The 14,950-nt window shown below is 41.7% G+C and overlaps 1 protein-coding gene across 4 annotated transcripts in view; it reads right to left on the bottom strand.

The window, feature by feature from the left end:
* PAX3 (paired box 3) overlaps positions 1-14,950 on the bottom strand; it is a 75,062-nt gene that overhangs the window by 19,446 nt on the left and 40,666 nt on the right. For 2 of the 4 annotated variants that reach the window (XM_039722421.1, XM_039722422.1), the window contains exon 5: positions 5,308-5,513. In XM_039722421.1, coding sequence (XP_039578355.1) covers positions 5,308-5,513 — 206 coding nt within the window. The remainder of the gene's footprint in view (positions 1-5,307; positions 5,514-14,950) is intronic. The other 2 variants (XM_039722423.1, XM_039722424.1) reach the window with 1 other exon arrangement.

Below are 14,950 nucleotides of genomic sequence, written 5' to 3'. Positions count from 1 at the left end.
CTGCATACAGATGCACACCATGTCCCCCACAGCATCACAAAGCCTGCTGAGAGCAGCCTGCCATGGCCACCAGAGGGAATGTCACAATGCTAAGTGTTCTCTGCTTGCTGAAGCCTGCTCTTTATGGATATGGGAAGTGATGCTGTTTAGGATATTGCCAGTTATCAGTGTGCTAGAAACCAGAGTTCTTTGAAAACATACAGGGAGGGAGGGAGGTGGGAATAAAAGGGAAAAATAAATCAAACAAAACCCCAAAACAACAACAACAAAAAAAAGAACAAAAAAAATCAAAAAATGTGAACTGCACAAAAAAAGAAACTCAAAAGCAAAGAAAGTTCAAATTAAACCCAACACACTACACACTAAATAAAACAAAACAAAAAAACCACAGATCAGAAAGTCACTAGCCTGTGCCAAAGAGAATAGGGACTTTCAACCTCCCCCCAGTGTGATCCAACATACTCCAATCTCTTAGGTTTCTTTGAGAAAACTTTGACTCATTCCTACAAAAATACTTCTAAAAATCTGCAGCTGAATAGTTCTGAAAATTATTGAGTAATAAGCAAATTGAGCTGTGTATTTATAAGTTAAAGTGACACTAATTAGAGCCCTTAGGCAGCAGAGACCAGAAAGAGACAATCAAAATCACATCCCTCTTTTCCTTTATATTTAAAAATGTCCTCTTGGGCCTGCATATGAATGCAGTTGGTTAATTTACCCATAAGAATTTCCCCTTTACAAGGAGGGGGGACCTCCAATTACAGGGTTATCTACTGCTGGATGCACACAGCATTTTCTTTCTTTAGCCTTTTTATGATGCAAGAGATTCAGTCTCAAGAAAAGGCATCAGAAATTCTCCATAAACCACATCAGGAATAACTAAAGATCTGATGAAAGTGAGTCTTGAGTGTTCTTGAATCCATCCTGCATTCCTTTGCCCTATCTTCCCATAGGACTGGGCAGTTCAGTGTATATGCTCAAACCATTTCAGAGGAGCGGAAAGCAAATTAAGACTTTTTTTGGCACAGATTCCCCCTCCCCAGTGATTTCTCAGAGAGTGCTTTTCACTGTTTTCTACTGAAAAAAATACTACTAAAGCTGAGAAATTGGACTTGAGAGCCTTTAAACTTTACTACTAGCTCAAGAGTCCTAACTTCTCTCACCTTTCCCCTTACTCCTCTCCAAAGTCTTTCCCCCCCTGTACCACAGTGAAGCAAAGAAAATAACATCCAAGCACAACACTTAAAATACATTTTTTTCAATAATTTTTCTTCTAGCTACTCAAGACATCTGAACTCTTGGGACTTATTTGTTGAGGTTATAATAAGGTTTTTACAATAGCTTACAAGATGATTACAAGTTTGACATGGGAACATTCAATTCCATGCTAGTAGCCTGGAGAGATGTGCCTAAATTTTCAGACATGCTCTGTTGATAAACAACTTTTTTTCTTTTTTTTTTTTTTTTTAATTTCTTCAAGCAAATCAGTTTAAAACTGAGAAGAAACTCTTCAGGGTGGGAAATAGTCATGATTCAGAATCCTTCCTGACTTGCCCTTCTTTTTCACCATTATTCATGGATGAAAAAGAATCCAAACAAATTTTTCCTATTGCATTTTGGAATTAAACAGGGAGGCCATGTGCCAGCTGCTTCTCACAGCAGGGCCTCCTGCCCCAAGGATCCATACAGCTGGGGCACTCCTTAACATAGTCCAATACACAAGCCCATGCCCCACATCTCTGGCAATTTGGGATGCCTGCCATCAACACAGAGCCCCAAAAGATTTGCCTGCACGGCCAGCCCCCGTTGGCCAAGGCAGGTTCCTGGCCAGCCACAGGACAAACCTGAACCTTATTTAAAAATCTTTTGCCAAAAGATTGACGTAAACACTCCCCACCATCAATCCAAAACAGGCCCAAGCTCCTGCCAAAGCGTGCCCAGTTCATCCAGGTCTAAAAACAAGCCTGCTGTGGGAATCAAAGGTGGCCAGAAAAGATACTACCCACTTCATTCCTGATGCACAATTTCTTACAGAAACCATAACTCCACAGCTCTGAAGTTCAGAAAGACCCTTTGATCTACACTGGAGATAAATTCACTTTCCAAACTTGCCTTCAGATTGTCAGTAAAACCAGGCCACAGACCTTAAGGACCTGCACTGCAACACAGCAATGGTTTCAATGAGGTTTTAAATTGGACAGGTAAACTACTGCAGAGTTGCAATTTTTACTCAAAAACTGCAAATCTTTAACTTCACATTCCCAGAGTATCACTATTTTTGTTTATTTTTAAAGGAAAGGTCCTCCTTTGGAACTGTGCTTATCTTTCTGAATTTTATCTGATAATCTCACAAGACCAAAGAACTCTCCTCTTCCTTCTGCATCTACAGAGAAGAGCAAGTGCCTTAAGAGGCAGCAGAAGAGGTTGTCCTGGCTCCACATTACATCTAGGTTCAAACACTGGGGGAAAAAACTCAACGGACCTTGAGTGGAAAGTGCTGCAGGAGGAATTGGAGGGAGCATTTTAACTCGTTATTACACCCAGTGTTGAAATATTTGCCGTGATTACAGTTACACATCTCGTGACTCTTACAATGTGGAGTTTGTTGGAACACTTCTTTCCCCAAAAGCCTTTCCTGTTCCCATGATTAGGTACACAAATAACACTCACAGTGTAAAGTCTGTTTTCAGTTGCTTGTAGCTCTCAAAAAATTCCCCTTAGGGGCTGACATGTTCCACACTTGATCCCAGACCAGAGGCAAGTTTTTTCCCCACCTCCAAGTAACCAGGTTAGAAACATGCATTTGGTTATCCTTCAGCAGTGGGAGAGTGAGGGAAACCATGGTTCAGTGGTGTAAGATTCTTCCTTTCACCAGAGTAATAGACAGCCTCAGGGAACAGAAGGAAAGGGGAAGCACAGGGTGGCAGAGTAGAAAAAACCAAACATGAGATGCAAGTACTGCACAGAGGGACTGAGGGAATAGCAAGGTTGATCCGGTTGTAACCAACTAAATAACTGCCTAGGCAATATAAAACTACTGTACAGAATTGGACCTTCCAGTTCCACAGGAAATAAATAAATAAATTTCTGGGCTTAGTTGGATTCAGGCTGCAAGAGCCAGCTCTTTTAGATAATGCTTTATTGGGAAGCAGTCAAAGAGACCTTTGTGTATATATCCATATAAAATTTGGTATCTCTGATCTCTATCATAATGTTACCAAAAAAGAAGTGTGACTAAGAAAGCTTGAATGCTACTTCAGTATGGCTATCCAGCCCTCTCAGCCTCAAGTCTCTTAGGGTTATTTTCTTTTCACAGGTCGTCTTTTATTTCATGCCCATAATACGTGGCTATTTTAAGGGGCTATAGAGAGGTGCTGAATGCTGATAAGGCAAATCCTGTATCCCTTAATCCACTGCTAAATCATTCTGCCAGCCTTCAAGTGTACCAGACAGATGGAGTGCACTAGGAAACTGCCCACAGGCTGGTTACTTCAACCCCAGCTCATCTTTAATCCAGAAAGGTTTTGTTCTGGTATTTTAATCATTGATTGACTGGGAACTCTCTTCCATGCTGGGTTAGGTAAAATATCCATGTCAGAGGTACTGGGGAATTCGTGAGGCTGTAGATCATACGAGTGGTGTGAGACAGGATGCGTCTCGAGGGAACCAAGGAAGCCATGAGGAATGCAAAAAGTCACAGGGTTAAAGCCACATTAAGACAGCTGTTATGTTAATGAGAGTTCTGCTTTTCTTCTAGCTGTGGGTCATTGATTTAGAAAAACATGAACAAGGTCTTTTTCATTTTATCGTATTTTTCCACTGAAGCTAACATAGACCAAAACATCATCTCCGAGATCCCATTTGTCTTGCTAACAACACTTGTGAAGCAAGTTATCTTTGTTATGTTTGTGTGCAAATGATTCCTGGGGCTTGATCTGGTCTTACCTGGCCTAAGTCTATCTATGGAGCTGTTTTGCAAGCATTTCACTTAGTAAACATGTTAAGAAAAGTCATGCACAGCTGAGTTTGCCTTCCAGACAAATTCATCCGCACATCTGATTTTCTCCCAGAGTCATAATAAACACTTACAAGAAATGTGGCGTGAAGTCTTCTGCAAAAACATTTAGCAGGTAAAAAGTCTGAGCCTTTCAAGACAGACACTCAATAATACAGCCATGCTGCAATAGGTGTGATTGTCTTCAAAAGTCAGAGAGGTGTTTTGTATTGCTTATTTCAGTTTGCACAGTCTGGATGCCTCAGGCTGAGTTTCAAAGGTCAAACCATAATAAGAGTTTTACCAAAGAAACCAAATTCACCTGTATCCTTGGTCAGACCACAAGTCACCACTCATTTCCTTTGTTAGATCACATGCTTCAACATTTTCCTTGTCACCCAACCACACATTAGTTAGTAAGACTTGCAAGTCAGACTGATTTAAAAGGGGCATACTTTTCCCAGCAATTCATAGATGTCAAGTGGTGAAAGAGCAGCAGAAGATTCTGCCTGCAGTATTAAACTTTTCAAGCATGTGTTTCTTTGATATTAAACAGGAGAAGTCCTAATCAAAACTTGAACTCTGAGGTGCAGTTTATTCCAGGTCAATTTAGCTGCTATTTTCCTAGGTTTAGACAGCTAAAAATCCAGGCTCGTGCTTTTTAAAAAAAAATTTAAATCAACTCTAAAACATTAGCTTGTTTTAGACAGCCCAGATCTACATGAGGCTGTGAAGGCCTAGAAGTTATTTGAGCACTTATTTTCTTTTGAATTAAGAGTTGGTATAAAAGAGATATTACAGAATTTATGTCAAGTCAACTTCAAAATCTAACCCAAAAGTGAACTGTAGATACTGCACCAGCCACCTTCCTCACTTGCATGGCTCTGTAGACACATTTTCATTTAAAATTTTTTTTTCTCCTTTTTTAATGCCTGGAAAACCCAGACAACAACAGATGAAACCAGTTAGGTAACTATAAACTGGCCCAACAGCTGAGCTGTTACATGCAGAGTGCTGTCAAGTGCATAAAGCAAACAAATGGGGATACCAGACTTTCTTCTTCAAAGATTCTGTACTATATTCATGGTAAGTACGGAACAATTAATGGGAAGACACAAAAGTTTTTTCAAAGCAGTTCTCTTAAACAGTTGTAAAAACAATGTCCATATACAGATGCAAAACTCTACAGATGTAAACAATGTTATCTTACATTTTCCTTCTACTCCAGAGCAGGATCATGTAGAAATATAAAAGGACTCACATGCTAATAGAAAAGGAAACTCCTTTCATTAGGCAGCTTGTATTATACATACCTGGACACGAGCCTCTGTGAGCTTAGCTCTTTGTGCAAGTTCTTCCCTGGTGTAAATGTCAGGGTAGTGTGTCCTCTCAAAAGCTCTTTCCAGCTCTTCCAGTTGCTCTGCTGTGAAGGTTGTCCTGCTGCGACGCTGCTTTCTTTTTAATGGTAAATCTGGTTCAGAATCAATGTCAGAGCCTTCATCAGACTGAGGTGCTGATGCTCAAAAAAGGAAAAAAAGAAAGGCAAAATTAACTTTAGTTAAGGAGAAAGAACAGCAAAATATTGACTCAACCAATGACATCCTTTCATATGGAGGCTGTCTTGGACCAAAGGCCCCTCACAAACCCTGAGTGAGAACTTAAGAAAAGTCAGCAAAAAACAAACCACATTCAGCATGACCATGACCCAGGAAGGGGCTACCAACTCTTGCAATCAGCAGTTTATAGAGAAATCAATATGGAAACTCTTTCTGGACTTCACAGACATGCACATAGTGATGTCACAGACAGGGCCAGACAGATCCCAGCAGCACTGCTTGTTTCCCCTAGCCACCAAGTGAACTCCAGCTACACTGAACCCAGAGCTACAACTGTGAAGGCAGCAGAACCTCTTCCAGTACCCAACCACATTCATTTTCTCCAGTAAACGGTAATGAACCAAAAAAGTAGACTTTCAAAGCCAGTCTTCACTTGCACCAGCTGCTGTCCAGGCAACCAGCATTCCTTCTTGCCTGAGTGTTCAAGGGAAACCACCTAAAGAGGGCAGACACTCCCCAGCGATGCTGAAACTGCTTGTTCAATGGAAATACAAGCATTGCTGCTACTACTTCAACAATGCCAAAGAAATTATTGATATAGACATTGATTTAATATTTAATCCTTTTAATGTAATTTATTTGGAAGCAAACTGTTTCTCAAGCTCCAGCAAAAACCCCCCGCCACGTTCATTTCTAGCTATGTTACATTTCCAATTTCACTCAAGCTGTTTGAGCTAATAAATACAGCTAATCTGTTTACTTAGAGCATGAGAAACACAAAGTGCTTTTTCAGACAATTCAGCTGAAAAGCTTATTAATTTCTGCACACTCACACACAAAAAAGAACAATTACTGCTACACCAGTTGCTCTTTTGTGAAAGGTGTCTTCATTTTCCAGACAGCATCAATATCTTCGACCCAGCAAACACAGACATAAGGAGAAACTCCTGTGGGTCTCAGCATCAATATACTGAACAAACCTCAACTCCCAGAGTCTCTTACTTGCAGTGAAGTTTTGTCCCAAGACTGGACTAAGAGGTTCTTATTCTTGAAAATATTGTTCTCTAGAACAAAGGAGTATCACCACAACATCCTACCCTAAACACTTCAAGTTCAGCCCTTATTAAACAGGCAATACAGAGTATCCCAAAATTAACATCATACATTGTCTGAATTAGTGACAAATCCCAAATCTTCTCAGCTAGAGTCCCAAGTGACACCTGCATTCCTCAGCAAATGCCAAGTTACAACCCTGCAGGATGGCTTCACGCTGTCATTCAAGAGCAAAAAGAAATATAGGCTATTTTAAATATAGTTCCCCAATGTCACTCTCAGATACAAATCACCCACCTTAAGCAGAACCACTCTTACTGCCCAGCTAGGCTGGAGGAGAGCACAGCAGCCACACTGCCAGAGTCACACTGCTACCACTGCACTCTGCCCTTACCTGGTGTGGTGAGATCTGAATATATTTCCGTACAGAGCTCAGAAGTGTCCCTTTTGGAGACAACTGCTCTGACAAAAGCTGCCTTTAATTGTGTACAATGAGTTAAAAGAAAAGGAAGTTGTCAGGAAGATAGCAGGAACACTTTCAATGCTCTTACATGTATGAGTACAACCTCTTCACACATCTATATTTGCCTATAAAAAGCCAGCTTAAACTGTGCGATTTAAAGGGGATATTTACTGTTAAATTCCTGAAGTGAACTCCCTCACCAACTGAGTGGGAAGTATCAGGAGACATATCATTATCTTTTAAAAATGTTTTATAAAGACTTAGCAAAATCTTGACATGTTTCCCTATGCTCTCATTCCTTTCTGCAAAAGAATGTAGAACTAAAACCCTGACTCCATTTCATTTTCACTTTATATTTCATTAAGCAGCATAGAAAAGGTACAAAGGTAAACCAATTTAAAAAACCAACTCTATAGTATCTAAGAATCTGGAACAATATGTGTAATCAAGGGCAAGAATATAAAGAGAAAGTAATAAAATTAAAGTAGAGAGAAAATGTATACCACATGAAACTAGTTTTATATCTATCTGCTTTCATTGGCATTACCTTTTGGCAGGCCTGACTGCTATGTACAGCTTTATTGAAAACATTGGCTCCTTTTGTCTTATTTGCTGTGTGATATGAAAGTCAGACAAATATAATCTCAAAGGATAGCTACATGTCTGTACTACAAACTGCACTGTTTTCTTTTCTTACAAAGTATTCTTAAATATCACCATCATCAAAGACGCCTTTATTCTTATTTTTTCCTATTAAAATACCATTATTAGATTTTGGTATAGGTGAGAAGGGTCAGAGTACTGGCTAAGCACAAAAATTGGATACACCTCAGCCTTTAGACAAGCAATATATATTTTATATATGTTCAATAGTCACAGTGCATTGCCCTCTCTCTAAGCAGTATCTCACTAACAGTTCTACTGACTTCCATGATATGCAAATACATTATTCAGCACTGGCAAAGCTGGTGAGATTTTAGCTCGGTTATTTCTACATCCATCACCTCCACAGACACAAAATATGCATATCACTAACCTTTATGTGTGTCTGATCCTGATTTTCCAACCCTCAAGTCATAAATAGAAGGAGACTCACTGCCCTGGGAGATCGCCTGGCTGGGCTCCTTGGTATCACTGGAACCCCTCTTACTATACAGCTCAAAATGGGAGAGGCAGCCAACAGCACTACCAGTTGCTGAGTCATGAAGAGTAATTTAAAAAGAAATTACAGCATTAAAGAGAAATTATTTGTCCCTTAACTGCTCGTGACCTATCTGGTGGCCTAAGGAAATGCTGCATGCCGATTATCGCCACAAATGCACAACCCCACTGCCCAATGTCACAGGCACTCGGTCACCTGGAGCTCTGCAACCATCCCTTTTCCAAACACTGTAAATAGACACATGGGGCAAAAACCGAACAACAAAATGACACACAAGAGGTCATTCTGTGGGCTGTTCTTCCTCCCAGCAAGACATTTCATTTGAATAATTAAATAACAATAACATGACAACCATTTAAAGCCCATGCATTAGGGCTGCAACACAGTGCACCTGACAGAGGCAGGCAGAGGGGTTATCATGGAGAGGTTATCGTTCTGTGACCCAGGGAAGCAGAAGCTCTCTCACAGCTCTTCACACCCTGTAACATTTTTAAATGACATATTACACACTCTTTTCCTCCTAGTGCAACAGCCAGAATGAATTCTGTCTAGCTGGAGATGTCACTAAAATAAGGCAAATGAAAAAAAAATTAAAAATAGCAAAGGCCAGGGAAGGGTTTGGTTGCTGTTTATTAACTATCTACCTGCCACACACATCCATCTTCTCAGTTCTTTATTTCAGATTAATTTCACAGAGTCTCCCCCTTGTGCCACTGCACACTGGGGTGTTCGCTGCCAGCTCTGGGGCTCACTGGGTTGTTCACTCTGCCAGCCTGGGGCTCACTGGGGTGTCCCTCCTGCCAGCCTTGGGCTCACTGGGGTGTCCCCTCTGCCAGCTCTGGGGCTTCTTGGGGTGTTCACTCTGCCAACCCTGGGACTCACTGTTATGTTCACTCTGCCAGCCCTGGGGCTCAGTGGGGTGTTCACTGCCAGCCTGGGGCTCACTGGGGTGTTCACTGCCAGCCCTGGGGCTCACTGGGGTGTCCCCCCTGCCAGCCCCACGGCTCACCGTGGTGGCAGTGGCTGCCAGCGCCCGTCTGATCCCCACAGCCATGAGGGCCGAGGCGAGGCGAGTGACCTCGTGTTTGCTCGGGTGCAGGCAAGGGGAGTGCAGCGGGGCCGCCACCCCCACACAAACCCACAGCAAATGACAAACGACACTTTCTCTTTGTGATCTTTGGGATTTTTGTTGACTTATTTGGAGGCTTTTGTTGGGTCCTAAGAAATGGCCTGTGGCTGAGGCCTATTGGGCCGATTTCCACGCTCCATCTGTGGTATCCATCAGCGGGGCCTTTGCCCGCATTCAGGGCTCTGACACCTGCCTGGCAGGATGCGGGAGGCACAAAGGCGGCTGCCGTGGAGGCGGGGGCAGTGGGCCGGGGGGCTGGGGAGGGCAGCCGGGTGAAGGGGATGCACAGCAGGGGTTAATCCAGCTCCCCCTCCCCAAACCTCCGCACCTGGAGGCGTCCCTCCAACACTGCCTCCTCCACCAGAGGTGAGGGGCTCAAGCAGCTCTCCGTCACACTGAGGGGGAATTAAGGAGGAAAGGGAGGGAGAGCGGCAGAACTGCCTCAGGATGGGGGTGTCACAGGCACCCGAGGAGATGATGGCCATGATGGCCAGGCGCAGCAGTAGGTGGCCAGTAGGTCATTCCTGCCTGGATCCTTGTTTGTGTTGGGGTAGGCTTTCAGCAGCTGGTTTTTAACAGTCGACAAGATAGAAACACACCAAGCATCCTTTTCTTCCTCAAAATAAAGTCCACAGGAAAATAAAACAGCACCCTTATTTCGTGCTAGCAGCACCTCTCTCTCCTTCCCTCTCAGCAGTCCTGTTTAGGGGCAGGCTCTTATATCTGTACAAAATATAATGAAGACTCTAGAGCACCTCTCTCCCTCCCAGCACATCAGCCCTTCGTTTTTCTGTGTTTGCCTGGGGAAACATGACGCCAGGCTCCCCCCTCTCCTCCTCCTCCTCCCAAAACCTCCCTGTCACAGCAAGGAGCCATTAAAAAGAAAATACGCCCTGCCAGGTCTGTGCTAATCAAACCAGGACAAATAAACTCTGACACTCAACAACTCCCCGAGTGCCTGCAGCCTGGGGAGGAGACTACAGATTAGTTATGAATATGGCAGGCAGCAGGGGACGAGCTCAGGGGTCCCGAGTCACCCCACAGCCACCTGTGAGCTCTTTAAACACAACTGAAGCGGTGTTTATCTAAGATAAAGCATGCTTCAAGGAAGAGAACAGCACCCCTAAAGTTTAGGTTCTCCCCCCAAAGCACTTTTGGGCAAGTTTACTGATACTCAGAGCTGCAATTTTACCCAATTCAACATTCATTTTCTGGGCTTCAAAGTCCGTGGGGGAGGAGGACAGAAGGGAGATTTGGACACCCTAAATTTCACCCTATTAAAGTCACAGCCCAAAACTTTTTATCAACTGGACTCCTTTTCTTTGAGAGGAAAAATTAAATCAGATTTCAAGAAACACAGAATGAAACAAGAAGCCACAAAAGATTTCTCAGATGGGTTTATGATAAAACATGCTAATGCTGCTACATGCTTCTTTTTTCCTATTAAAAGTGAAAATTTAGGAATCAGCAAATATATAAAGAAATTATCAATCTTGCTAGAAAGTAGTAGAGTACCTGACACAATGTGAAATACCCACAAGTAGTAGAATTGCTTTTAACCAATTCTACTGGCATTTTGACTATGACATATCAAAGAAGGAGAAATGAAACCAAAAAGAAAGCCTCTGTTCTAGACAGGAATATCGCTCATCTAACAGGGATTAAGTCACACTTCAATTACTCCTTTGAAAACCGCTGCTATTTGTAAAGGGCATACTTACAAAAAAAAATTGTAAATGACTTTAACTCCACAAGCACTTTAAAAAAGTCTGCAGTGAGAGAAAGAGAGAAATGTTGAGGAAATATGTTGCTACTTAAGTAAACTCGTTAATAAGACAATTAATCCGTTGCTGGAATTGGAAAAGAGCAAGCCTATATCCTGTGAGCTCTAAGCTGAACTACCACAGCAGTGATAAAAGTGATCTTCTCGAGAAAAATGGATGGTATTTTTATTTTGTTTGGGCTGATTCACATAGAGAAATGTGCTTTGTACGGCAAAGTGAAAAGGAAAACAGTAGCTGCAGTAAAAGGAAAAGGCCAACAGTGACTTTTATTTACAATTACCAAGAGACAGGCTATTATTGACCATATGTGCCACAATCGCCCTCCTTATCATGGGTTGGCCATCATGTCCACTGGGAGCTGTTAATGAACTGGGTAATTGAGCTGCTGACATGTGTTACCAAAACAAAACAATAGGAAGAAGAGACAAATGAACATTTTATTTGCCAATCAGAGTAGGTTCCGCTTTTCAGAGAACTGTGCCTAAGTAAGTGGCTGAATACATAAAACAGTGCATTGAAGGCAAGCAGATGCATGCACAATAATGGTTAACTGACAGCCTATGGCCCATCTGTGCTTAACATTTTGTTAAAGAAATTACTTGACTTGCTAAAGAGACAAATCATACAGCTGCCCCAAGTGCTGCATTATAAGAGATAAATCATTAGCTAAACTGTTTCATGCTTAAAATGACAATGCATATTAACAGTTATGCAGGGACATTTTGTCAGCACAGCTTGATGCAGTTATAAGTGACAAAAAATGTGACAGCTCATAGCTATTCAATGATTTCAACTTAGAAGAGAATGACAACACTGTGAAAACAATTTCACTGCATAAACAATAGACAATTCACAGGCTCTTCTTTTTTAAAAATATATTTTTTTGCAATGATGAAATAATATGGAAAAGCAAAAAAAATGCACAGTGTCTAACTGTTCTGCACCATTAATCTGCTAGCATGTACTTCATTCAAAATCACAGAGCATCAAAAAGGAACACATTCCATTTTAAATATCAAAGACTGCATCACCAGCACTAAGAATAAATGGCTAATTCTCAACTGTGCATGAAAGGATAAAGAATTTCTAGAGTGAAAGGAAGGGAAAAGGAAACTGCAAATACAACTACAAAAATCTCTTCTTATTCCCCCACCTCCTTTGCCAAAAAGAGATTTGCTTTGTTGATACAAGTAACGCTAAAGTACTTACCAGCTTTGCATGTGGGTCTGATCCCAACTTTCACTGACGTAAATTTACACTGGGGGATGACTATTATTTTTACTATTATTGCCATTATTATCATTACTCTCATTAACATTATTGACATTATTTTTCATTCTTGTTACTTATATTGAAAACTAAATATAAAGGAACTGCAGTTAGTACTTAGATCTATGTCCAGGGAGTACATATGCATGTATGCGTAGTATCAAAAAAAAAAAAAATAAAAACCACACAAATACTGTGATTTGGTAAAAGTCATGTAGCCTGTGGGAGGTTTCCCTGCGGTTTCAGAAGTTGGTATTTATATAAGGGTTAGCTCAGGTTTAATGACTAAATAAAATTTAAGTTGCTACAGTTTTCCCCACGAAGCCAAGACTTCCTCGCAGACTGCACAGAATTTCTATTCACTAGCCTCAAAAGACTACCCTGCTGTTTCTACTGGTACACGAGCAAAGCTGGATCCGGGCAAGCTTTGCCCCTTGCTCAGTCTGTCTGTCCGTCCCTCCTTTCCCAGCAGACCCAGGCAGAGCGCAGCGAGCGGGAGCGCACCGCGCCGGGCCGGCCCGCCGAGCGGCTCTGCAAGAGCGGCGAGACCAGGCAAAAGCACAGCTCGCACAGCTCGTTGTTTCTCTCCGGGAGCTCACGAGTGCCCACGTCTGGGGGTTTTTCCAGCCCTTCCCACAGGGAGCATCCCTGGTAAGGCTGAGAACACCAGTGCTGTATTTAAGTATTGTGGCATGTTGCCTGTTCACTTACCAGTACTAGGATATTTCAAGGAAAAAATGCCAGAGCATTAAAGAACTTTGTCTCCTAAATTTAAAAAAAAAAAAAAAGAAGGAAACTAAATACACAAATCCAAATAGGTTTTCTCCCAGGTACTTTAGGAGCTGAGGTGATATTTTAATATAGGGAGACTTAGGAGGAAAGCGAGATCTCTCTTGCAGAAATCCCAGGATGTACTAAGAAAGGATTGGCATCATATCTTCATGCCAGTATCAGCTGATGGAAGAGCTGATTGATAACCAATTAAGACTGAAAACACTGAGTATCCTGGGAGATGGAATTCATCAGCTGAGAAATTAAATAAAGCAAATGAAGGAGTCTCTGGATAAATGATGAGACTGTATTAGTGAGTTAAAGTGCTGCAAATAATTGAGTTGTCAGTAATCTCTCAATTGTCTAAGGCAATGTGGATTTTTCAGAAGAAAAAAAAAAACCTATAAATTATATTTGCCTCAATCCTTTGCAACAACACCATGCAAACAGAACTCCTAAAGTTATGTGATCAAACTACTGAGCACACCAAGGCTTATAAGCATTTTTCAACATCAGCTCTGATTTCTTCACTGATTCCACTTGTAGTAGTGCTAAAACATTTTTGAAGAAAACAAACTGTACAGATGGCTAAAGTAAAAAAAAAAAAAGAATGTTTTAATAAACTTCCTGTTTGTCTCAACTAGTTCTAGCACCTGAATTAATAACGTTTTTGATTCCCAAAAAACACTAGCAGAGAAAGCAGTTGTAGATAGCTTCATCTCCATGTCATGATTACAGTCCTTAAAGTCTCAGTGGGAAATCGAGTTTATCATCTTTTCTTAAATCCACAGCTGCAGCCAGACCACCCCTCAAGCCACTTTTACCCACTACGGATGTACACTGAGTTATATGACCATCCCTATTTATCACTTTCAGGACTAGGAATGGCCAAAATATTTCCAGACTTTTTTTTTCATTAAATAGAATATTGGATTTTGTCATTGAATACAACTCTATTTCCTCCAGAAATTACTTAAGTTTGCAGGAGATTTTTGTGAAAGAAAACTAAAACTACTGACTTTTTCCTCTGCTTTTTAAATTTCAGTCAATAAAATAGCTTCTCTTTTTCATCAAATATTTTTCCTATTATTGTTTTTTCAAAGACACTACCTACTCCTGCCAAATACTTCTTTTCCATCTAAAGCTGCTAGTAACTCTAGGTCACTTCCATCACAACTACATAAGAATTGGGGTGCTGACCTCAAAATCCATCATCTTCTGTCATGAAACCTGGTCCTACTGGGTATTGAGCCCTCCAGTCCCACTGGTCAAAGACAGCCCCTGCCTTTATGGTTGTTGCAGTGTTTGGGATAAAAGGACCCTACAACGGGATAGCAGCAGGGTGCTCAGTACCTCTTTGTGTTGTTTCCTGTGGGGTTTCTCATTCCAGCCCCTACCTTGGGTGCCAGCATGGGGGGTGCAGGACTCTGTGCACAAGGCTCCCTGAAGCACACAAAGCTCTTTCATTCATTACAGTGCCTGTGATGCTGTTACAGTAATTACCTTGAGTCCATCCAAGATCTGGTCACCTGCAGATGCTCCTTGTTCCTCACCCTATGAGGTTTGCACGCCCATGAGCTCCTGGCATCATCCTTTAATTACATTTCCTGGGGACTGTCTTCTACCAACCTCACAAAAGCCATTGGAGCTCACAGATGTCACCTGACCAGAGCACTGCCATAATACAGACACTAAACAAGCATGAGAAAATAAAGCACGCACACAGTGCTCTGAGGACATGGACCCAGGCTGGCTAATAATGAAGCAAG

The sequence above is a fragment of the Passer montanus genome, unplaced genomic scaffold (genome assembly GCF_014805655.1).
Source record: "Passer montanus isolate IOZ18808 unplaced genomic scaffold, ASM1480565v1 scaffold48, whole genome shotgun sequence".
NCBI classification, from domain to species: domain Eukaryota; kingdom Metazoa; phylum Chordata; class Aves; order Passeriformes; family Passeridae; genus Passer; species Passer montanus.
This window is presented reverse-complemented; position numbering and strand designations above follow the sequence as displayed.